The sequence below is a fragment of the Triturus cristatus genome, chromosome 3_1 (assembly GCF_964204655.1).
Source record: "Triturus cristatus chromosome 3_1, aTriCri1.1, whole genome shotgun sequence".
NCBI classification, from domain to species: domain Eukaryota; kingdom Metazoa; phylum Chordata; class Amphibia; order Caudata; family Salamandridae; genus Triturus; species Triturus cristatus.
This window is the reverse complement of record NC_140583.1, coordinates 9875276-9898354: the sequence shown is the minus strand read 5'-3', so window position 1 is coordinate 9898354 and position 23079 is coordinate 9875276. Positions and strand designations below refer to the sequence as shown.

At 50.2% G+C, this 23079-nt stretch overlaps 1 protein-coding gene across 6 annotated transcripts in view; it reads right to left on the bottom strand.

Moving 5' to 3' along the window:
* The window catches only part of LOC146859588 (mitochondrial carrier homolog 2-like), a 379079-nt gene that overhangs the window by 99076 nt on the left and 256924 nt on the right, over window positions 1–23079 (bottom strand). For all 6 annotated transcript variants that reach the window (XM_085646528.1, XM_085646529.1, XM_085646527.1 and 3 more), the window contains 4 exons: window positions 20191–20242; window positions 19015–19074; window positions 15556–15649; window positions 1078–1125 (listed from right to left, as the gene is read on the bottom strand). In XM_085646528.1, coding sequence (XP_085502654.1) covers window positions 1078–1125; window positions 15556–15649; window positions 19015–19074; window positions 20191–20242 — 254 coding nt within the window. The remainder of the gene's footprint in view (window positions 1–1077; window positions 1126–15555; window positions 15650–19014; window positions 19075–20190; window positions 20243–23079) is intronic.

The following is a 23079-nucleotide window of genomic DNA, read 5'->3' as shown; positions in this document are numbered from 1 at the left end:
ACAGCAGGGATACATGGACTACACAACCCAACGCAGCAGAGTTACAAGTCCTGCACAACCCAATGCAGCATAGATACACGCCCTGCACAACCCAATGCAGGGATAAAAGCCCTGCACAACCCAACGCAGCATAGATACAAGTCCTGCACAACCCAATGCAGCATAGATACAAGTCCTGCACAACCCAATGCAGCATAGATACAAGCCCTGCACAACCCAATGCAGCATAGATACAAGCCGTGCACAACCTAATGCATAGATGCAAGCCCTGCACAACCCAACGCAGCAGAGATACAAGCCCTGCACGACCCAATGCAGCAGAGATACAGGCCCTGCACAACCCAACGCAGCAGAGATACAAGCCCTGCACAACCCAACGCAGCATAGATAGAAGCCCTGCACAACCCAACGCAGCATAGATAGAAGCCCTGCACAACCAAATGACGCAGAGATACAAGCCCTGCACAACCCAATGCAGCAGGGATACAAGCCCTGCACAACCCAATGCAGCATAGATACAAGCCCTGCACAACCCAATGCAGCAGAGATACAAGCCCTGCACATCCCAACGCAGCAGAGATACAAGCCCTGCACATCCCAACGCAGCAGAGATACAAGCCCTGCACATCCCAACGCAGCAGAGATACAGGCCCTGCACAACCCAACGCAGCATAGATAGAAGCCCTGCACAACCCAACGCAGCATAGATAGAAGCCCTGCACAGCCCAATGCAGCAGAGATACAAGCCCTGCACAACCCAACGCAGCAGAGATACAAGCCCTGCACAACCCAATGCAGCAGAGATACAAGCCCTGCACATCACAATGTAGCTATCCCATGTGCTCCGGCTTTACCCCACAGCCGGCCACTAGAGATAATCACGGCTCTAGTACATGTGCACGAACCTGCCACACTGGATGAGCAAAGCGGACCTAATGTGATTTCTAATTTAATACAATTTCTTGATGTAGGAACAGTGACTAGACGGTGAGGACAGGATGGGCTAGTATGTTTTAGATAAGCTCAAGAAACTGAGAACCGCCCCAACACAGACGTATAGAATAAAAGGGAACTTACTCCAGTGACAGCTTGAGTGTAGTCCTTCATCTCACTCATACTAGACATCTGTAAAAAGAAAAAAGATCCCATTTACCAGAAAGTGGAGGAGACGAAGTATCGAAATATAGACATTTGCAGGAACATCCTGACAGGGTGCAGTGCCAGGGACTCCAGTACCAGGGAAGTCCTGAGCCACTTGTACGTAAACACAAGGGAGGAAACCTGAGCTGCTTCTATAGAGACGTCAGACTGAGGAGAGAAAAGACGAAAAGAGAGAACACAAGGGGAGAGGAAAGGGGAAAGGAAAGGGGAAAGGAAAGGAGAGAGGAAAGGAGCTGAACCAGTCAGGCATAAGAACTCCAGATGAGATCTGAGCCACTGAGGTGCCACAGAACACAAGACAGGATGCTCTCATACACAAACGCCACTGAGGCAAATCAAATCAAAATTAGCTTTATTCGGTTCAACAAATCTCACCATAAAAGCATACTATAAAAAGACATTCCTAAATTTACATTGTTATACCAAGTATTTTAGAAACAAAATACAAAAAAGAAAAAGAAAAGAACTGTTTGAAACGCATTTATGACATGTATTGTCAGAAAGAGTCCCTATGACCCTCATTTGATCTTGAGGTTTATAAAGAGGCCAAGGATTTGAGAGCTAATCAGGGGTTAATACATTCAGACACGGGAGATAAAGTGCTGGTGCGAGAGATACGTAATGTGACCAAGGACACAGAACAAACATCTTTTGGCAATAAATCATTAATGAAAACAAAACAGTATTAAAAATGATCATACAGATTTTCATACAGCAGTGCATCAAGATGTAAATAATCTTTTCGTTTCCTGACCGCAAGCTGTATGAAGCGGATTATAGTACTGATCATTTTCATATTTTCTAGACTACATACAAAGTTAAAAGCATATTTATAATTAAAAAGCATGTTTGATAAAAATAAGGGTTTTAAAACAGACTTCCGGATATCCATATAAAAGCTACAGAAAAGAATAAAGTGCATTGTCGATTGCCTAGATTTTCCGTCACAAGGACATTTCGGTAATTTCTGACACCATTTTTCCACTCTAGGGAAAGCAACTAGATAGTGTAACATACTCATCCTTAGCCTAGTGAGATAAAATCTCTGTTGTACATTTTTCACCAGTACTAAGTATGGCTGTAGGCCCCTCACAGAAGGTCGTTCACAACATGACATGACAGTGTGTTTTTGACTGGCAGACCAATCTCTTTCGTTTTCCTTTAGTTTTAAATATTTATACTTAAGTTCCCGTTTGCTAAATTCCAGTATAGGAAGAGGGTCGCTTCTGTCCATGTCAAAATGACATGTATTTTAAAATGTTGTGAATATGCTCCAGCCAAGGAATCTTCCTGCTATGATCAAGTGCTCGGCAGTCTATGATTAAATCTTTTGCGAGTTTTGTTTCATCCTTGGACCAGATGCCGTGACAAAAGGTGAGACCTGCAATATTTATAGTATCACTAATATATAGTGTTGATAATTCTGTATGGATTATATAATTTGCAGTACCATAGGGGACTGCCAATAATCTTTTTAGAAATTTGTTTTCTTGATTCTGGAGGGAGGTGATGTTAGACCTACCCCAGATAGCAGCTCCATAACAGGCCCCTGAGATACATTTTCTACGATAGTGTGTTAGGATTTCGCGGATACGGTTATTTCCCATCTTCGCCGAAAATCAAAAAATGCTCCCTATTGATCTTAAAAGTTTCATGTTACAGAAATCAATATGGGAGTTCCATGTGCCATTCTTGTTACAAAGCAACCCCAGATAAGAGAAAGAGGAGACTATCGATTAAAACTCCGCCTACATAGTGTTGTTTATTTTTTGAATTTTTGCCCCCGCATGTCATTACAAAAGTTTTCTTTAAGTTTATTTTCAGATCTTTGCTTGTCATGTACAGGGCAAAGTTCTCTATAAGCTTTTGAAGACCGTTCGCTGTCCTCAATATGAGGACAGCGTCGTCTGCATAAAGCAGTAGGGGGGTTATACGAGTTCCAACTTTCGGAGCATCTGCACTCAAGGTTTGTAGAAAAGGGTCTACATTGTTGACATCTAGAGAGAAAAGGAGGGGAGCTAAAACCCAACCCTGTCTAAATGCCATTTTTTACGCTAAAATCAGGTGTGCATTCTCCCCTCTTTCAATCAATCAATCACTCCATTTGTAAAGTGCGCTACATACCCGCGAGGGTCTCAAGGCGCTGGGGAGGGTGGGGGGGGGGGGGGGTGCTACTGGTCGAAGAGCCAGGTCTTGAGGAGTCTTCTGAAGGCCAGCAGGTCCTGGGTCTGTTGTAGGATGGTGGGGAGAGTGTTCCAGGTCTTGGCGGCGAGGTAGGAGAAGGATCTGCCGCCGGCGGTGGTTTTTCGGATGCGGGGGACTGTGGCGAGGGCGATGTGGAAGCGGAGTCGGTTGTTGAGGTAGTTGGGTCCGGTGTTGTGTAGTGCTTTGTGTGCGTGGATCAGGAGCTTCAAGGTGATCCTTTTGTTGATGAGGAGCCAGTGCAGGCCTCTCAGGTGGAGTGTGATGTGGCTGCGGCGGGGGACGTCGAGGATGAGTCGGGCCGAGGAGTTCTGGATGCGTTGGAGTCGTCTCAGGAGCTGGTTTGTAGTTCCTGAGTAGAGGGCGTTCCCGAAGTCGAGTCTGTTGGTGATGAGGGCCTGGGTAACGCTTTTTCTTGTGTCGAGGGGGATCCATTTGAAGATCCTGCGGAGCATACGGAGGGTGTTGAAGCAGGACGCGGAGACGGCATTGACTTGCCTGGTCATGGAGAGAGAGGAGTCGAGGATGACCCCCAGGTTGCGTGCGTGGTCTGTGGGTTCCGGGGCTGTGCCTAGTGACGTGGGCCACCAAGAGTCGTCCCAGGCTGATGGGGTGGGTCCGAGAATGAGGACCTCTGTCTTGTCTGAGTTCAGCTTCAGTCTGCTGTCCTCCATCTAGTCGGCTACGGCCTTCCTTCCTCTGTGGAGGTTAGCTTTGGCAGTGTGGGGAAGGGTGGGAGGCGGACGCTCTGGGTTCTGCCAGAGGGGAAGGATGTGGTCCAGGCCAGGGCCTTTTCTTGGATACCGGCGTCATGGAGGCGTGCTGATAGGGTGCGGTGGCAGACCGTGTCAAAGGCTGCTGATAGGTCCAGGAGGATGAGGGCGGCTGTTTCTCCTTTGTCCATCAGGGTCCGGATGTCGTCAGTGGCGGCCATGAGGGCGGTCTCGGTGCTGTGGTTGCTGCGAAAACCGGATTGGGAAGGGTCCAGGATGTTGTTAACGTCGAGTCACTTTTGCCGGGAAAGGGAGCAGGGAGATGGGTCGGAAGTTCTTGAGGTCCTTGGGGTCCGCCTTGGGCTTCTTCAGAAGGGCGTTGATCTCGGCGTGCTTCCAGCTTTCTGGGAAGGTTGCTGTCTTGAAGGAACAGTTGTTTTCCGGAGGTGGGGCGCGATGGTTGCGCTGGCTTTGTTGAAGACGTGGTGAGGGCAGGGGTCCGATGGGGATCCAGAGTGGATGGAGTTCATGGTTTTGATGGTGTCTTCGTCGCTGACGCTGGACCAGACGGTCAGGCGACTGGTAGTCGCAGGGGTGGTGGACTCGGTGGTGGGTGGGGGGGGATTGGGAGGGGGGGGTCGGAGTTGAAGCTGTCGTGGATGTCGGTGATCTTGCGGTGGAAGAAGGTGGCCAGGGAGTCGCACAGGTCTTAAGATGGCGGGATGTCGGTGTTGGAGCTGGGGTTGGAGAGTTCTTTCACGATGCTGAAGAGCTCTTTGGTGTTGTGTGCGTGGTTGTCTAGGCGGTCCTTGAAGGCGGTCTTCTTGGCGGTCCTGATGAGTTGGTGGTGTCTGCGGGTGGCGCTCTTGAGGGCTGTGTGGTTGTCTGGTGTTCGATCGTGGAGCCATTTCTTCTCCAGCTTCCGACAGGTGTGCTTGGAGATCCGGAGGTCCTCGGTGAACCAGGCGGCTTTCTTGTTGGTGTGGTTGGTTGTAGAGGTCTTGAGAGGGGCGAGGGTGTTGGCGCAGTCGTTGATCCACTGTGTGAGGTTGGTTGCGGCAGTGTCTGGGTCGGTGGGTGGTCTCAGGGCGAGGGTGGTAGTCAGTTGGTCCTCGGTGACCTTGCCCCAGCAGCGGCGTGGTAGCTGTTGGGTGCGGTGGTGTGTGGTGGGTTTTCTGAAGGTGAAGTGGACGCATCTGTGGTCGGTCCAGTGTGGTTCGGTGGTGTGGTTGAAGGAGACGTGGGGGCTTACGGAGAAGATGGGGTCGAGCGTGTGTCCAGCGGCATGAGTAGGTGTCGTTACGAGCTGTTTGAGTCCGAGGTTGGCGAGGTTGTCGATCAGGGCGGTGGAGTTGGCGTCGTTGTTGTTCTTGAGGTGGAAGTTCAGGTCCCCGAGGAGGATGTAGTCCGTGGAAGCGAGGGCGTGGGTGCTGATGAGGTCGGCGATTGTGTCACTGAACTGTGGGCGGGGTCCAGGAGGTCTGTAGATGAGAGTTCCTCTGAGGGTGGTGTTGGGGTCGGTGTGGATCTGGAAGTGCATGTGCTCGGCGGTGGTGAGGGTGTCATCGGTGTTCATTGAGATTTTGATGGAGTCTTTGTGGATGATGGCGATTCCTCCTCCCACTCCATTGGTGCGGTCTCTGCGGGAGATCTTGTAGCCCTGTGGGATGGCTATGACGATGTCTGGTGCTGAGGTGGCGTTCAGCCAGGTCTCCGTCAGGAAGGCGACGTCGGGGGCGGTGGAGTCTAGGAGGTCCCAGAGTTCGATGGCGTGCTTGCGAGCAGAGCGGGTGTTGAGGAGGATGCAGCGGAGGTGGTTGGGTTCTCTGGCTGGTGGTGTGGAGGGTTGGATGCTGGTGAATCTGCAGTTCCGGCAGGTGAAAGGCCCCTGGGTGCGTTTCGGGGTGGCCCGGTAGCAGGGGTGGTCTCGTCTGGTGTGGAGTGCGTGGAGGGTGCTTGCGTCGTAGTGCAGTCTGGCGTTGCGGGGGATGCGGGGTCCAGGGGTTCAGGCGCTGGGTGCAGTCCAGGCGCGGACGGGCGCAGACAGGCTTGCCTTAGGCGCGCCAGCGGCACGCCCGCTGCGCGCAAAAGCAGCAACGGAGGTTCAACCCACAGGGGGCTGCGTGGCGGATGGGGGGAGCGACATGCCTGGTGACAGGGTCAAAGGTCGCTCTCTACCACCGCTTCGTGGCCTCCATATGAGGGCAGAGGGAGGGAGGAGCAGGTGGGAGCGGGGCAGCCAATGGGAGTGAAGGGGGCAGGGCCGCAGGGGCTGAGCGGCGGGGGAAAACCCGGGGGAAAACGGCGGGAAAAGACGTCGGGAGAGGGACAACAGAGCACAGGGGTACAGAAAGCAAAACACAGGGGCACAGAATGAAAAAACAAAGTGACACAGAAAGCCAAGCGCAGGTGTACAGAATACAAAAGGGAGCAAGCAGTCAGGCGGCAAAAGCGGCGGCGGTGGTTCAACCCACAGGGGGCTGCGTGGCGGATGAGGGGAGCGACCTGCCTGGTGACAGGGTCAAAGGTCGCTTTCCATATTGTACCCTAGATGTTAAATGGGTATAGATCTGTGATAAATATATGATTATGTCCGGGGGGGCCCCTAACCCATTTAGTGTTTGCCATAGTTTACTGTGATTAACTAAATCAAAGGCGCTAGTAAGGTAAACAAAACAAAGGTGTAGCACCCCCTCCTTTGCCAAAGTGTACTTCCCTATGATTAGTTCTAAATTTAAACATTGCGCTAGCGTCCCAATTCCTCTTCTAAAACCATATTGTATGTCGGACAGTATTTTCTCCTTGTTGGCCCAAATTTCGAGTCTTTCCAACATTATACGACCCATCAATTTTGATGTGGAGTCAAGGAGAGATATTGGGCGATAACAATTTGGCTTTCCTCTAGCATCTTTTTAAAAAATTGGTACGATTATACTTTCAATCCAAGTAGTTGGTAAAAACCCCCCCAATGGTGGCATTAAAAACATTTGTTAGGATGGGTATCCAGAAGTCTATATCATACTTAAAAACATATATTGGTACACCATCCGGGCCTGCAGCTTTGCCATTTGCACATCTTTGTAAAGCTAATTCAATTTCATCTGGCGATATTGGCAAAGAGTTGATGGATTCTACCTTTATAAAATTTCCTTTTCTGGTTTCACTTATTTTTACACCATCTGGGTTAAAAATCCCCTCGAAGTGGACCACCCAGTCATCTGGGGGTACCACAACATCAATATTTACAGTTGTGTTATCTTTAAAAAAGGGATGATTAACGGGGGCGTGGCCGAGCCGAGCCGCAAGATGGCCGCCGAGTAACGGGGCTCCGCCGGCCGAACGCACAATCCGGACACCCATCCGTCACAAGCCTCTTTATCCCAACAACAAATCTGAAGCGGAGAGTGCCTACGCGCTGAGGACCCGGCGGAAGCTTTCGCGGCTGAAATCGGCGGCGGCGATCGGCCGCTGTACCGGCGGCCCGCGCCCATCACGCCAGGCGGACGGGTGCGCTACTTGAGTCCCCGGTCGCGGGCCTGTGACCCGGCGAGCGGAGCTGCACGGCCACGAGGAATCGCAGGGGCGGGATTGGCCCGCCGTACGAGGCTAGATTGCTGAAGCAGACCGTCCGGCTGGCTGTCCACCTGCTGGCAAGCACTGGCGGCGTAAACAACAGGTGACGGTGTGCGCTGCGCGCTGCTGGGGCCTTGGGAGTGGAGGAGCGCCCTGACTCGCTGCCATCGCTGCCGCACACGCCAACATGGGGAGGAATGACTGCTGGGCCTTGGAGGAGAAAGCCGATTGGAGCCTGGTTATGTCTGGCGCCTGACTTTATGAATAAGACTGTGCCTATCCTGGAGGGGCAGCAGATTGAAGGCAGGTGTTGCGGCGAGGTGGCTGCGGTGCGAGATTGGAGTGCCCTGCCCGGTCTGTTCGCCCGGATTCTGTTCTGCCGCTGCGCACCCAGCTAGAGCGACGACGCTGCCACATGTCTGCGGCCAGTGCGTGCTGGTGACTTGCCGGGCTTGATCGGATTGCAAAGGACTATCTTCCCGGCGGGGGTTGTGGGGGCGACCCGAGACGGGCGCCACTCGGACACATGCAAGACGCACCAAATTGAACGAGGGCTACACGCTGGAGTGGCCGATCGGCGGCCCCCCCACCCCTCCTGGTACCCCCCGAGGTGTCTCCCCTGAACAAAAATGGGGAAATCGGATGCCAAGCAGCAGAAGCTACATTTCGAGCGACGAACTGCCCAGAACGCTGAGGTGGAACGGGTGTCTCAGACAGTGGTTCCTGAAACACAGATGGATCCCACGCCAGAGGACGATATCAGGAGTATGTTTCGCGACCTCAAAGAAATAGACACTAAATTGGACTCCATGGCTCAGCGTATTGATGGTATATCGCACAAAGTTGATCAAGACTAGGAGCGACTGGCGGCAGCGGAGACGCGGATTGCTGAATGCGAGGAGGGCCACGCTGACACCCGAGAAAAACTGTTGCGTATGGATAAAGTCCTGGAAGTAATACGTGGGCGCAACGAGGATTTGGAAGCCCGCTCCCGTAGAAATAACATACGCATTATTGGGATTGCGGAATCCACAAATATTGGTAATATGGAGCACTTCGTAGAGGTTATGTTTCGTGACTTGTTTGGGGCGGACCTGTCGGCCATGTTCCTGGTCGAGCGCGCGCATCGAACGCTAGGCCCGCGCCCAGTGCCGGGAGCGCCGCCTCGCCCGATCCTTGCCAGAGTTCTAAATTACAGGGACAGAGATACGATCTTGAGGTTATCCCGTGAAAAAGGCGAACTCACCTTCCAAAATATGGCTATCTCCTTATACCCTGATTTTACGCAAGCTATGCAGTCTGCACGGCGCGATTTCATGCCGGCCAAAAAGATCTTCCAGAAAGTGGGGACCAAGTATGCCATGTTGTACCCTGCCAAATTGAGGGTTCAGATCAAGGGGAAGCCGGTGATCTTCACGGAGGCGAAGGAGGCGCTAAAATTTGCAAGGCAGACAGAACGATCGCACCGGGAGCCGCGCGATGGCCAAGGGACCCCCCGTCTGGCCAGCTAAGTGACATTGAATAGTCAAGCATACGGAAACGAGGACTGTGGCAGTCTGAAGCGCTGCATGCCGCCCTGCGGATTTGATGTTTAGCATACGCAATTTTCATTCTTAGAGTTGCCTTGGGGCGGGCAGCGGGCGCGGGACTGGGCTGCCGGGGACGATTGGCCACGGGGCGGACCCCAGTTTCGCTCAGTGACCGAATACCAATACTGCGTTGGGTGCTGCGCGGGGCATGTCCTGCTGAACTCAATCGAATTGTGACATGTTGAAGGCAGAAATGTTCGGCCACCCTGTCACTTACAGACAGGGGAGTGTGCCGGTGACCCCACGCCCTCGAGGGGATGATTCCCATGCTACTGTTACAGGAAAGTTTTTGTTGGGACTGTTTGGGGGGGGTGACGAATCTCAACCTGATTGGGGGGTTGGAGTGGGAGGTGGGGGGGAATATTGTTTGTTGGTTTGTATTGATGTACTGCAGCACTTTTTTCCACAACTGATTGATGGAGCGGCGATGCCCCCTGCCATGAATACACGGCTATTGGATGCAAGACATGCTGCGCTAGGGTTCTCGCCACACGCCCCACCTCTTGTACCGCGAACAGACACACCGTTGCTTAGGACCCATATACACACACATCTCTGACCGCGCTGCGCTGCCTGACATGGAATATTCGCGGTCTAAATGATCACCGCAAGATCCGACTGACTCATGCACACTTGACCAGGCACCATATAGACATCTGTCTCTTACAAGAGACCCACCTCATGCAGGGAGCTGGGGACAGGCTCAGGCACACCAGATGGGGCGAGGTACACACTTCCGGCTACTCTAACTATTCCCGGGGAGTGGTCGTCTTGATTCGGAGGGGCCTGCCTGCCCTGGCGGACGCTGAAAGTGCACGCCGACTCCGAGGGGCGATACATAATACTGTTGGGGAAATTATTTCACCTGCAGGTAATTCTCATCAACACCTATGGTCCTAACTCAGACGACCCAGGATTTTTCCGGCAGGTTTGGCTTAAGGCGCAATCAATGGGCGAAGGGGCATATATTTGGGGCGGAGATTTTAATGTGGTTCTTTCGTTGGAACTAGATAGAGAGGGGGCCGCACGCACACATCACCCACACGTGGCGGGCCTTCTCCGAGGCCTAATGGAAGACTACACTTTACTCGACTCGTGGCGGATATTACACCCCGCGTTGAGGGAGGGAACCTGCTTCACCCCACACAGGAAGGCCTGGTCCAGGCTGGATTTTTGGCTGTTAACCCCGCATATTCATGCCTGGGTAGCCGAGGTTCATCACAGGGAACGCACCCTCTCTGACCACACCCCGGTTGAGCTGCTGCTACAGGTCCCCAAGCCGTACATTACACCTTTCACGTGGAGACTGCCGCCGCAGGCATTACTAGATCAGGTATTTCGCGAAGAAATACATCAGCACATCCTTGACTATTTCGACCTTAACACTAACTCGGTTTCGTCTATGGGCACTCTATGGGACGCATTTAAGGTGGTTATAAGAGGCCACTGCATTGCGGGGCAAGCCAGAGTGCTGAAGGGTATAAGAAACACGCTCAAGGGGCTGGAGGACCGTCTGCATGCTCTGGAGGTGCAGTACTGCTCTGACCCCTCGGCGAACACCCTAGCGGAGACGCGCACTAAACTTACAGAATACCAGACCGAGGCGGATAGGAAACTTTCTACACAAACACGTTGCGGCCCGCCGATATGGTGAGGGGGATCGCCCGGGCAAAACGCTCGCCCATTTGCTACGTTCGCAAAGGAGCTCCTCCTTCATCCCATCAGTCGAGACGCCGCACGGTAACCTTGTCTGCACTCCTCCAGAAATCCTGGGAACTTTTCGGACATTTTATAAAGACTTGTACCGTTCCCGGGGAGGGCCCCCACTGGAAGACTTGTCTGAATACCTGGACTCGGTGCAGCTGATCTGGTTCAATGCGCACCAAAAGGGATATTTCGATCGACCCTTTGAGGTAGACGAGGTCAAGGAAGCAATAGGATTCTTGGCAGCCGCAAAGGCGCCGGGACCGGATGGCCTGCCAGCGCAGTTCTATAAGGAATACGCTGAACTCCTGGCCCCCAGGCTGTTGGCCGTATATGCTGAATCTGTGGAGGCGGGCATACTCCCAGCGTCAATGAGAGAGGCCGTCGTAATCGCACTCTTAAAACCAGATAAAGATGCCCAGAAGTGCGACTCATACCGGCAACTATCCTTTATCAACACTGACGCGAAAATTTTCGCCAACATGCTCGCAACGCGGCTACAGCCGGTACTGCCACTCATGATACGCCCAGATCAGTCGGGATTTGTGCCGGGTCGATCCACATCTCACAACCTTCGTACCCTCTTTGGGGTGTTACACTATTTAGCCCCGCACGTGAAGGCCGCAGTGGTGCTACTGGACGCCACGAAAGCGTTCGACTCCCTGGAATGGGGATTCCTGTTTCCTTTACTTCAGCGCCTGGGGGTGAGTGAGGCTTTTATTCGCTACATTAGGTTACTCTACACTACCATCACTGCCCGAGTGCGAGTGAACGGGCTCATATCTGAGCCCTTTGCCGTTAGAAGGGGTACTAGACAGGGCTGCCCCCTGTCACCCCTGCTATTTGCGATCGCCACCGAACCACTGGCGGCCCGTATTAGGCAACACCATGCAGCTAGAGGCATCGGGTTCTCTTCCCGGGCTCTGACCGTTTCTATGTACGCGGATGACATCACACTCTATGTGGTCGATCCTCATGTAAATCTCTCCCCCATGACGAGAGAGTTGATGAACTATGGCCTGCTATCAGGGGTGACTATAAACTGGGAGAAATCGGTAATTCTGCCCTTGACGACTGGGACGCCCCGCTTCACTCCGGACTGCCCGTTGAAATGGGCGACTGGCCCCGTGCGATATCTGGGGATATGGATTAGCACTGACATGCAGGAATTGTGGGCAGAAAATTATGGGCGTGCCCTTACATGGGTAGAGGAAAAGGTTGGCCGCTGGAAACAATTGCCCCTTTCGCTGGCAGGACGAATAGCGGTGGCAAAAATGGTTATCCTACCCAAGCTCCTTTATTTATTCGTTAACATCCCGCTGCCCCTAACTACACATTTCCTGAACCAAGTGCGTTCGCGGATGATAGAATTGGCGTGGGGTGGGGGGCAGCCGAGAGTGGCCTGGGAGACCCTCACTCTCCCGCAGAGGCAGGGTGGCCTGGCAGCACCGGATTTCACGTTATACGCCTACTGCGCACAGGCGCAGTTCTTGCACTACTGGGTGCACCCTACGCCTTTCCAGCCACATGTGGCGATAGAGATGGATAGGGCTGCCCCGCTGCCGCTCAACATTGCGCTGTACGCACCGCACAAGCGGAGGTGCAAAGACATTGACACTGTGCACGCGCTTAAATGGGCCTGGGATGGGCTGCGTCGCCGAGCAAAGTTGGACCATCTCTATGCCAAATCGGTGCCCCTGCGCGGGAACCCCATGTGGCCCCCGCTGCAAAACATGAAAACTGGGGAATGTGCAACATCACACGGCCTTAGAACTGGGGGGGGGACCTCTTCCCGGGCGAAACCTTCCTCACGCTGGAACAATTGTGCGGTGCGGAGACACCGACGATGCTTGATACACTGCTCTATTATCAGCTGCGACATACATGTCAGAAGCTAATCCTTGTGTGTTAAATACATCCCTGTAGATTTCAGCTTCAACAGATGATACGTCCTCGACATCTCCCATGGCCAAAAAGAAGGAAGGTTTGCGACCCATAAACAATGTGGTGGAGCACCTACCAACATATACCAAAACTAAACCAAAGCCCAGACAAAAAAAGGCGATAAAAATCCTGGGACTCTAGGGGGGGACAATACCCCTATTAAATCTAAGGCACAAGATCTTGAGACATTATTCAAAAGACTTCATGGCAAACTAGACCGCATAGAAAGAAGTCTGATGTCGGAGATTACATTTTTACAGAAAGACATGGCTTTCTTATCGGAAATGGTGACTGAAATCTTACCTTCTAAGTCTCTGAATACAATTACCAGTATCTCCAAATCTACTAACCCCATTTCTATGTTGACAGAAAATGCCAGAGCAAACGGGGACAAAATTGCTATCCTCCCTTCCAGTGAAAATCAGGACACCCTTGCTGTAGGGGATGTATTGTCACTAAAATCTCCACCTCACCCAAGGCCGCATAAAGCTGATATTCCACCGGCCATAAGGGAGCAGCAAAATATACAATCGACTAGGATGATTAGAAGTAAAGAAGATAATAATGATATTCAGGGGACACAATCTTCCACCACAGGCGACCCCTTATGTTATTATCCTAAATAACGTCCCAAAACCAGTGGTAACTCAGAAGGAAACATATGAGTCCCTGAAAAATCAAGTTGTTCACTGGTTTTCTGCTAATGCGGTTGTCGGGGTGAACACATTGCAAGAAGCTATAATTATGATAAGGAGGGTGAATTGGGTGGGCAATTCTAGAAAAACATCCGGGGGGAGCGGATTCTTTTAGGACAGCATCAAGAGCTGTTTGTGTAGCTGCCAGTTGTTCCTCGACATGGACAATTTCGCTATTAATAATCCCCACAGCGTTTCTCAGGTATTTAGTAATTGGCGCGCTCTTTGGGAGCACTTTCCCCTTGAGTGGCAATTTCCTTTTTCCCATTTTTTGGTCCAGGTATGAAATTTGATTAACAGGGGAACAACAAAAGAAGTCTTTCTCTTACCAGTTTTACGAGGGGAGTGGCCCTGCCCTGCCTCGGCCAGCCGCGGACGGGCGCAGAGGGGCCCGGGCTTTGCCCAGGCTCGCCCGCGCGCGCCCTGGGATCCTTTTGTGCGCCTCCTGGCGCTGGGCGAGTGCGTCAGCGGCGTGCGCGCCGCAGGGGCTGCCGGGAAGTGGAGCCCACAATGTCCGCTCTGCTGACTCCAGGGATAACAGCCCCCAAGCAGCAGGCAAGAAAAAGTACAGGCAGGTTCGTATCAAAAATGAGTGACTTGCCACTTCAGTTCCTTACTGTTGACTTCTTTCATGGAATCATTAGCCTTCGTCAGGCTGGCTGTCCTCTGCAACTTTAAATAGCAGTGAACAGTTTTAAGATGGTCATAGGCCTCAAACGTTTATTTAGTAGCCTGTCCTCACTGAAAACAACCCAAGCTTCAGCCAATGGGTGAAGTGTGGAGCTCTCTTACTCCCCCCTAGGGGCCACCACAGCTCTGATGTCTACCACACCTCATGTGGCAGAAGTCTCTGCTTTAACTCATGTTTGACCCGTCATTCGTCACTTTCAGTCCTCCCTGGACTTCAGCCACTTCAACTGAGTTGCTTTGAGGGTCTTCTCTGGGAATTACAGATTAGTACTGGATCAGGGGGACTGTCGCCAGCTGCCACAGTGGCTAAGAAGGAAAAAAGCCCTCTTCATATCCAGCTCGCACGGCGGACAAAAGATCCACTCTGAGGCATCTAATGATCAGACCAGGCTTTGCCTTTATCCCAGCCATAAAGCGTCTTGCTGCAACACCTGGATCACCTGCCTTCAAAGATGCTTAAGATTAAGAAGGTTGGAAACACCTCCTTCTAAAGGAGATGCCCACTCCTCTGGGGAAGATTCTGTGAAAAGTGCCCCCTTCAAGCACTTCACGAAGGTGAAAGCCACCTCCTCCAACCCCACTCTTCTGGGGAAGATTCTGTGAAAAGTGCCCCCTTCAAGCACTTCACGAAGGTGAAAGCCACCTCCTCCAACCCCACTCCTCTGGGGAAGATTCTGTGAAAAGTGCCCCCTTCAAGCACTTCACGAAGGTGAAAGCCACCTCCTCCAACCATCACTCAGTCTTTTTTTTAAAAATGACAAAGAACAACCTGGGCAAAAAACGGCATGGAACATCTTAGCAACCAAACCTCCACTGTCAATGAGAAAGGCACAGTCGTCGATGACCATTCCATCTATGAGCTTCTTCAGAATGTATGAAAGATCCAGGGCTGGATAACCTGAGCGACTTGTTCCTCATTCACAAGGTCAGAAGAGGAGACAAGGATCAGTTCGACCCAGGAGAATGTGTGCTGGTGCGAGCAGTGTTTCTCTATGGGCACCTAGAGCAGGCACAAGAACACTTCAAGGCATCCGCACAGACTCTAGCCTTTCTCCCAGACATAGCACGGAGCTCACGAATGGGGGAAGATCTTAAATGGTATAGAAAGTGTACTTGGGTGAAAGACAGCAGAAACTGTAACACGTCATGAAACCCACACAGACACAACCAAGAAAGGAAGACACACCCAAATCCCCCCCACTCTGGGACAGGCAGGCAGGCAGGCAGGCAGGCACACACACACACACACACACACACACACACACACACACACACACACCTTACCCCATTTTCCAGTGCGTAGGTGTTGATGAAGTAGGCCAGCATATTACAGAGCCACAAAGAAATGATGTCACCCAGCAGACGTGGAACTAGGCCGCTAGAAGGAGAGAGGAACTAGCCATGTAAATACTGAAGAAACAAGCACATGTAACATGGTAACATGGAAGATCTTGGAACAGGGAGACTTTGATTAAAACATGCCAAGGTGTTGAGACTGACAGGAGTAGGACACTAGAACCCACTCAGGTGTGTAGGCTATCAGACAGACCACCCACCTGACCGAACTGCAAAAGCTGAAAGGTGCAACATAAAAGGCTACCCGGCTGAAGTTGATATGAAAGTGAAGATACAAACTCTGTGTTGCAAAGGTAGAGCTAGAAAGTGACGAATGTTCCTAAGGGAAGCATACTGGGCATCACGTCTAGGACCAACACTAAAGGTACAATCCTTGTACAAAGCACAAGGTGAGACGACATCTGTTGGAACATCAAGGACCGAGAAGCTGCACCATCATGGAATACGCAAAGAATCACTGGGAGCTGCAAGCATTACTGTCAGCACCGCTGATACCTAAAGCGGGGGGGAATGCGACTATCCAACTGCTAACAGGTGTGACCTCACCAGCACCACAATCACTGCTACCAACAAAACAGGAAAGAAAGGTAAAAGCAAAATATTTATCAGCTTACTTTTCACTAAGCAGCAAACCCTGCAGAAGGTATTAATTCTCTATGGGCCAACACTTGGACTACAGTAAACCGGACAACAAATCAGGTGTGGTGTCTTCTGCTTCTTAAAGCCACGTGTGCCCAGATCACAGTATTTGGTCTGTGCTTATAAGACTTAATCAGCCCATTTTACTAAACCCATGCACTAGCTCTGGTGGGGAAGTGCGGGCTACACCACTTACTAACTATAACTAGGCTTTCCTGTTTTTCAGTTTCTGTTTTTGGTAAATTCTGGTGGGGTTTTTTCAGTGTTTTCAAGTGATTTCAATACCTTTAAAAAACAGTGGTTACACATTTTTGCACCATTAAAAACAGAAACAGTGTTTTTCCGGTGTTTATGGAACGTATTGCTTTTATTATTGCTCCCTTTCTGCACTGCTAGTGCATGGTATATACACAGTGTACGTACAGTGTATATGAGGTCCAAATACATTTTTAGAAATCAAACTTATTGTAGTACACCTTACAATATTTCTTTAAAGAATCTTTGGTCATATGCGCTCGCTTTTTCCTTCCCATGTAAACCTATCTGTGAAAAGGCCCTCTCAACATTGGCACTTGAGATGGGCAACGCCAAAACAACCAGTACATAATATGCTAACTCTGGCCACTGGTCAACATGTGTGTTGGACTGGGCGTATGTGCCCTCAGTTATTGAAGCAGTCAAAAATGAAGCCGTACTTTTGAAACTCCGGAGTACTTGTGCAGAGTACCTCACTGAGGCTTCATTGACTTCAAATGCCATGGTTGGTGAAGGAACATTTCTAGGCATCATTGCAAGCCATTTCTCATACATTGTAAAATTAAAGTTACCGACTAGCTCCTCAACATGTCTCTGCTTACCAAGTGGCTAGCCAAAGTCACTAAAAGTGTCGTTCAGCCTACTCAATGAGATATTTCACTTCTACGCCAATTATGCTGAACACTTGGTAGACAAGAGTGTATCGAGACTCTAGGTTTTTTGTGTCCACTACAGCAGTCTGAGCTTCCTGTAAAATCTAAGAATGCAGCAGAGTGCACTTTTATTCACATCACTATCAATGTGCGACTGAAGAGCCTCTCATTTCTTGCCTTTGGCATGATCACTCAGCAAAAATTCTGTAGAGGGTCACCACACGGACAATATAGAATTCACAGCCTCTAGAACGGAGAATCACCAGCTAAGTGACCACATGGACAATATAGAATTCACAGCCTCAAGAACGGAGAATCACCAGCTAAGTGACACGGTGGGATGACTCTTTCTTTGATGCCACTCAAAGCACAAAATGAGAAATATTTGTGTTTTAGTTTCGGTACATAACAAAACAGTGCACCAGAATGGACTAAAAAGTCAATAGCATCCCTCATTTACTCTGAAGATTACAAAGGTGCTTTCAGTATTCCATCTAAAAAGTGGCAAGGATCTTTTACAGGAAAGTACTTCAGCTCAGATATCGATTTTAACAGGTCATCACACAACTCTTTTCATATACATAGCTAAATCACTGCAAGTACAAACAATATCACTCCAATCTTTGTTAAACCTGGTAAGAAGCTTTTGCAGCAGCATTCCAGGTGACCCTGCATTCCATGTTTTCCAAAAGTCTGGTGTCATCTTTTCACCACTATCCCGGATGCTTGGTGACGGCACTCTTTTCACATATACCTGTCACTACACCTTGCATGGAATGTTTAAAGCCTGTGGGAAAATGTAATGGTATATATTGGGAAAGATTCTTATGAAACCAGCCATTTTACCTATCCGTCAAAGAAAGAAACGTAGCCAAAATATCAAATTTGATATTTCCCGATTCTCTACAGTTTATAAAATAATTAAACAAGACCCAAAGCATGCTTCTAAACTCTGCATCTTTAGACAAAAGACCACAAAACTGGAAAAAGCAAAAGGAAGAAGAAACAATATTTTATTGACATCTCTAAACAACAAACGTCAAGCAAAATAAGGTTAGCCCAGTCTTTCTTGCTGCTACCTTGTATAACAAAGTAACATTGTATTGGCCCTTTCAGGAAGAAATAAAAATGACTGACTCCCCTTTTTCTTTCTTTGAATGCCATTTAGTTTGTGGCTGTGCAGGTGTTTTTTCAGTGTTTATATGTTTACACTGGTGAGGGCTAATTCCCTTTCGGTGGGGTTTTATCAGTTATTATAGGTTTAAACCTAAAACCGGACAGCCTAACTATAACATAACGTGCATTTGTAAAGCGCACCTTCACCCAAGGGTATCCTGGCGCTGAATAACAGATGTATATTGTTACCCAACTCAATGGTACTCCTTTCATCGACCTCGGAAGGATGAAAGGCTGAGTGGACCCACCGGGATTTGAACCTGTGACCATGAGGTTGAACACAGGTCCCTATAGTGGACGCATTAGTCCACCAAGCCACCAGACCCTTCTGCTAGGACCGGATAGTGATAGTTACCCAATTCGCAAAGAATAAAAAGATGGACCAGTCGCTGCATACATCAGTTCTCGATCATTCTTTATCCAGTTTCCCGGCAGAAAAAACCCCATGACCCTGTTGTAGAAAGGTAAAACACCAGACTAGAGTAGACCACATCTGTAGAGCATGAAGTGCTTCATAAATCAGTGCTCCATTGAAATATGTGATGTTGCTTCTGTTACATCTTAGTTTTAGCTCCAATTAACCAGATTTCTAGTTTCATCCCACTCCAGAGCCCCCGCTCCCATTCCCACGAGCTGACATGGACACAGAACAATCAGAACTTACGCAAAGAGGCCCAAGATCCCATCCTCGCGGTAAATTGTGACCATGGAATCAATAACTCCACTGCAAAGAAAAGAGGGTACAAGTTACACATCGCCCAGGAAGCAGATGGACAACACTTGTAGCCAAGCAGAGCCAGAGAGAACCGATCCACACCGCTCAACATTGGCTCCAACACAACTAATGCGCCAAGGATCAGAGCACGCCCCACACCACTGGTGTGGACTGGCAGAGGAGGAGAACCACAAGGGCACGCAGAGGAGAATGACCACGAGGACATGGCTTCTGCAACCTATCTGCTCCATCACAACCTGCACGCCAAGGATCAGTGCCCGCATCACACCGCGGCTGGCAGAGGAGGAGCACCCCACATGGCTCCTACCACCCGTCTGCTCAACCACAACTAACGTGCCAAGCATCAGTGCCTGCATCACACCGCAGCACCACCATGAGGACATGGCTTCTACCATCTGCTGCTCCATCACGACCAGTGCGCCAAGGATCAGTGCCTGCATCACACCGCTGGTGCGGACTGGCTGAGGAGGAGCACCATGAGGACATGGCTTCTACCACCTGCTGCTCCATCACAACCAGCACGCCAAGGATCAGTGCCTGCATCACACCACCGGTGCAGACTGGCAGAGGAGGAGCACCATGAGGACATGGCTTCTGCCATTCATTTGCTGCATCACATCCCGCAACAACAAACAGTAACTGTGCAGGAGCTCAAGGCTGGTAGAGAATCAAGAGAAGGTAGACATTCCAACACTCGCAACCTTTACCAGCGCCTGATCAAGGGGCTCCACAGTGATACAGGCAACACCATTCACCAACCATCCGCTGCTTCACGCCTCAGGAAAGGATCAGGGCCACATCACAAACGTGCAGGTATCAAACTAGCAGAGAAGGTGGAGTACGGCCAGGAGAGCAGACTCAACATCTCCTGCTCACAACCAGCAGTACAGATCCGTGACTGCATCTCAGGCACTGACGTGGAGCCAAAAGTATCAGTGATTCACACACTAGTAAATTCTGGCGGTACATGTGAGGTTGGAACACAGCCACAAGCTTGGCTCTCAAGCCGATCTTTCAACTCCAGTGAACTAAACCGATCAGAAGACACCACTTTATTTACTACTGAGAAAGGACTCCTTCTGTGCTTCAGAGCTCAGCACCTACCTGTATTTGGTATCACGCCCGATGAACTGCACCATACATCTGAGAGTTATCACTGTAGAGAAAACACAGTGACACCACTGGAATTAAACTTCAGGACGAGAACGGTGCTTGACAACAGAGCTTGAGTTCATCTTTTGGAGCACAATACACAGACTAAAAATAGAAGCACAGTTAACAAGCGATCTAATATCTCAATAACAGACGAGGAAAAATAGGAGCAAACCTGGGGCATTGGACGAAAAAAGAATGACTTCCGCACCAGATTTCAGCAGGTGTATCAACATGAAATGAAATCTCCCCAATCCTCAACGCTAGACAACTAATAATAGAAAATAATCTCAAGCCACAAAACCAATGCCTGTGGAGTTTTTTTAAATGAATAATCACAATATATTTAAACGCAAAACAATCAGAAAAACAAAAAGGGTTTTTATTCTCCCTCTTAGAGGCGAAAAACTAACTTTTCCTAGGCAGGCCATATAAGGCCACCAAAACCCGAAGATTCAGTTGCAGCAGAACAAGTGATCGATACATCTAGGACTGTTGAAGATCCCAGGGCCCTGGATCCCACAGTGGTGATCTATGAAGACCCTAGGGCCTAGCATTAAACATTTGTCAAAAGAACCAACTTCGCCCTTCCATCAATGACATTTGCGCTGTCGTTCTTTCATGGAGGCCAGGTTCCTTTTTGTCCTTTGTTTGTGGCTTTTTTTTTTCCTGTTTCCTCATGCTCAGGTCCACAAATCTGTTACCTTGAGAATGGTCTGCTTAGGATCGGAGCTTGCTAGGTGCACAATTATCTATGCTGTTTTTTTCCCTACTGTGGGGGGACAACATTTTCTTGGGGTAGTTCTAAGACAAAACTTTGCTATCCTAAGCCATGGCTGAACTTATTTCTGGGGACCTTTGATGATATAGAGGGATCTAGTGGAGTAAAGAGACCAGGGTTTGACCCTAGCTCATTTCTTGCAAGGGAGAGCAAGCACAGCAAAGGTGGCATCAGCCTACACCAGCCTCCTCTAGAGGTGGCATCAGCCTACACCAGTCTCTTCAAGAGAAGTCTAGTGCAACTAAGGGATCAAGGTGGGATCCGCTTACAACACTGTCTTCTAGAGGTGGCATCAGCCTACACCAGTCTCTTCTAGAGGTGGCATCAGCCTACAACCACTCTCTCCTAGAGGTGGCATCAGCCTGCAACCACTCTCTCCTAGAGGTGGCATCAGCCTGCAACCACTCTCTCCTAGAGGTGGCATCAGCCTGCAACCACTCTCTCCTAGAGGTGGCATCAGCCTGCAACCACTCTCTCCTAGAGGTGGCATCAGCCTGCAACCACTCTCTCCTAGAGGTGGCATCAGCCTACAACCACTCTCTCCTAGAGGTGTCATCAGCCTACAACCACTCTATCCTAGAGGTGGCATCAGCCTACACCACTCTCTTCTAGAGGTGGCATCAGCCTACACCAGCCTCATCTGGAGGTGGCATCTGCCTACACCAGCCTCATCTGGAGGTGGCATCTGCCTACACCAGCCTCATCTGGAGGTGGCATCTGCCTTCACCAGCCTCATCTAGTAGTTTCTAGTGCAGCAAAGGACCAAGGTGGGATCTGCTTACACCAGTATCTTCTAGACATGAGATCTGCCTACACCAGCCTCTTCTAGAGGTGGCATCAGCCTACACCAGTCTCTTCTAGAGAAGTCAAGTGGAGCTAAGGGATAAAGGTACGATCTGCCTACACCAGTCTCTTCTAGAGTTGGGATCTGCCTACCAGCATCTATTCTAGAGGTGGGATCGTCTCTTCTAGAGGTGGGATCTGCCAACAACCGTCTCTTCGAGAGGTGAGATCGTCTCTTCGAGAGGTGAGATCGCCTCTTCGAGAGGTGAGATCTGCCTACACCAGCCTCATCTGGAGGTGGCATCTGCCTACGCCAGCCTCATCTGGAGGTGGCATCTGCCTACACCAGCCTCATCTGGAGGTGGTGTAGGAGAGTAGGGTCTGCTTTCTATGTTCACCCCCACTTTTTGCTTTTGCTTTACTGGTTTACGACTTAGATGTGGCTGTGGGCCTGCTAATCAGACCCACAGCCCTGCTGTTCTCTCTCTAAATTACTACTATGTACTTTAGGTGCATAACCCATTTGGATAGGATCACCTTATTGGCCCCTGTACAGTGTACCCTAGGTACCCAGGGCATAGGTGTACCCTAGGCCTACCAGGGGCTGCAGCATGTATTGTGCCACCCCTGGCCTGGCCTTCCATTTTGACACAACTGGCTGATCACTCAGCTGGGGCAAGGTCGTGTAATCACCCCTTGCTTAGGTGTAGTATTCCTATACCTAACTTACATATAGACACATGTGTACCTATCAGTCACTCCTATGGCAGGCCTTGACAATCCTGGAGGCAGAGTGCTTGGTAACATGTGAGATGGTGCTCTAGCATGAGCTGAGCCTGTCTGCAGCTTTCGGAACCATGTCCTTATAGCTGTTCTATGATATAGCCTACCATATACTCTTAAAGTGCCTTATAATCTTAGACGGTTATGGTAACTATGGTTTGGCTTTATCAAAGCATGTCGTGTAAGGTGTCTAACACTCGGGAATAATACCCCCATGCCATTTCTGGACATGAGAATATTATTCCCCCCTTCTAGAGGGAAAGACATGTTAAAATCATACTTCAACTGTTAGCCTCTGACCAAAGCCTCAGCATCACAAAATGGATGCTGCTGCCACGACACAAGTCTGACCTCCTGCTGCTGGGAGGGATCCCAGCCAGGGAGGCCTGGACAATAGGTTTCCTGCTTGGGGAGGTGCTAGCACCTCCCCAGACAGCCTTTAGTGTATTGGGGCAGGGTGGGCTGAAAGGAATGAGACATGCCTGGGGCACACA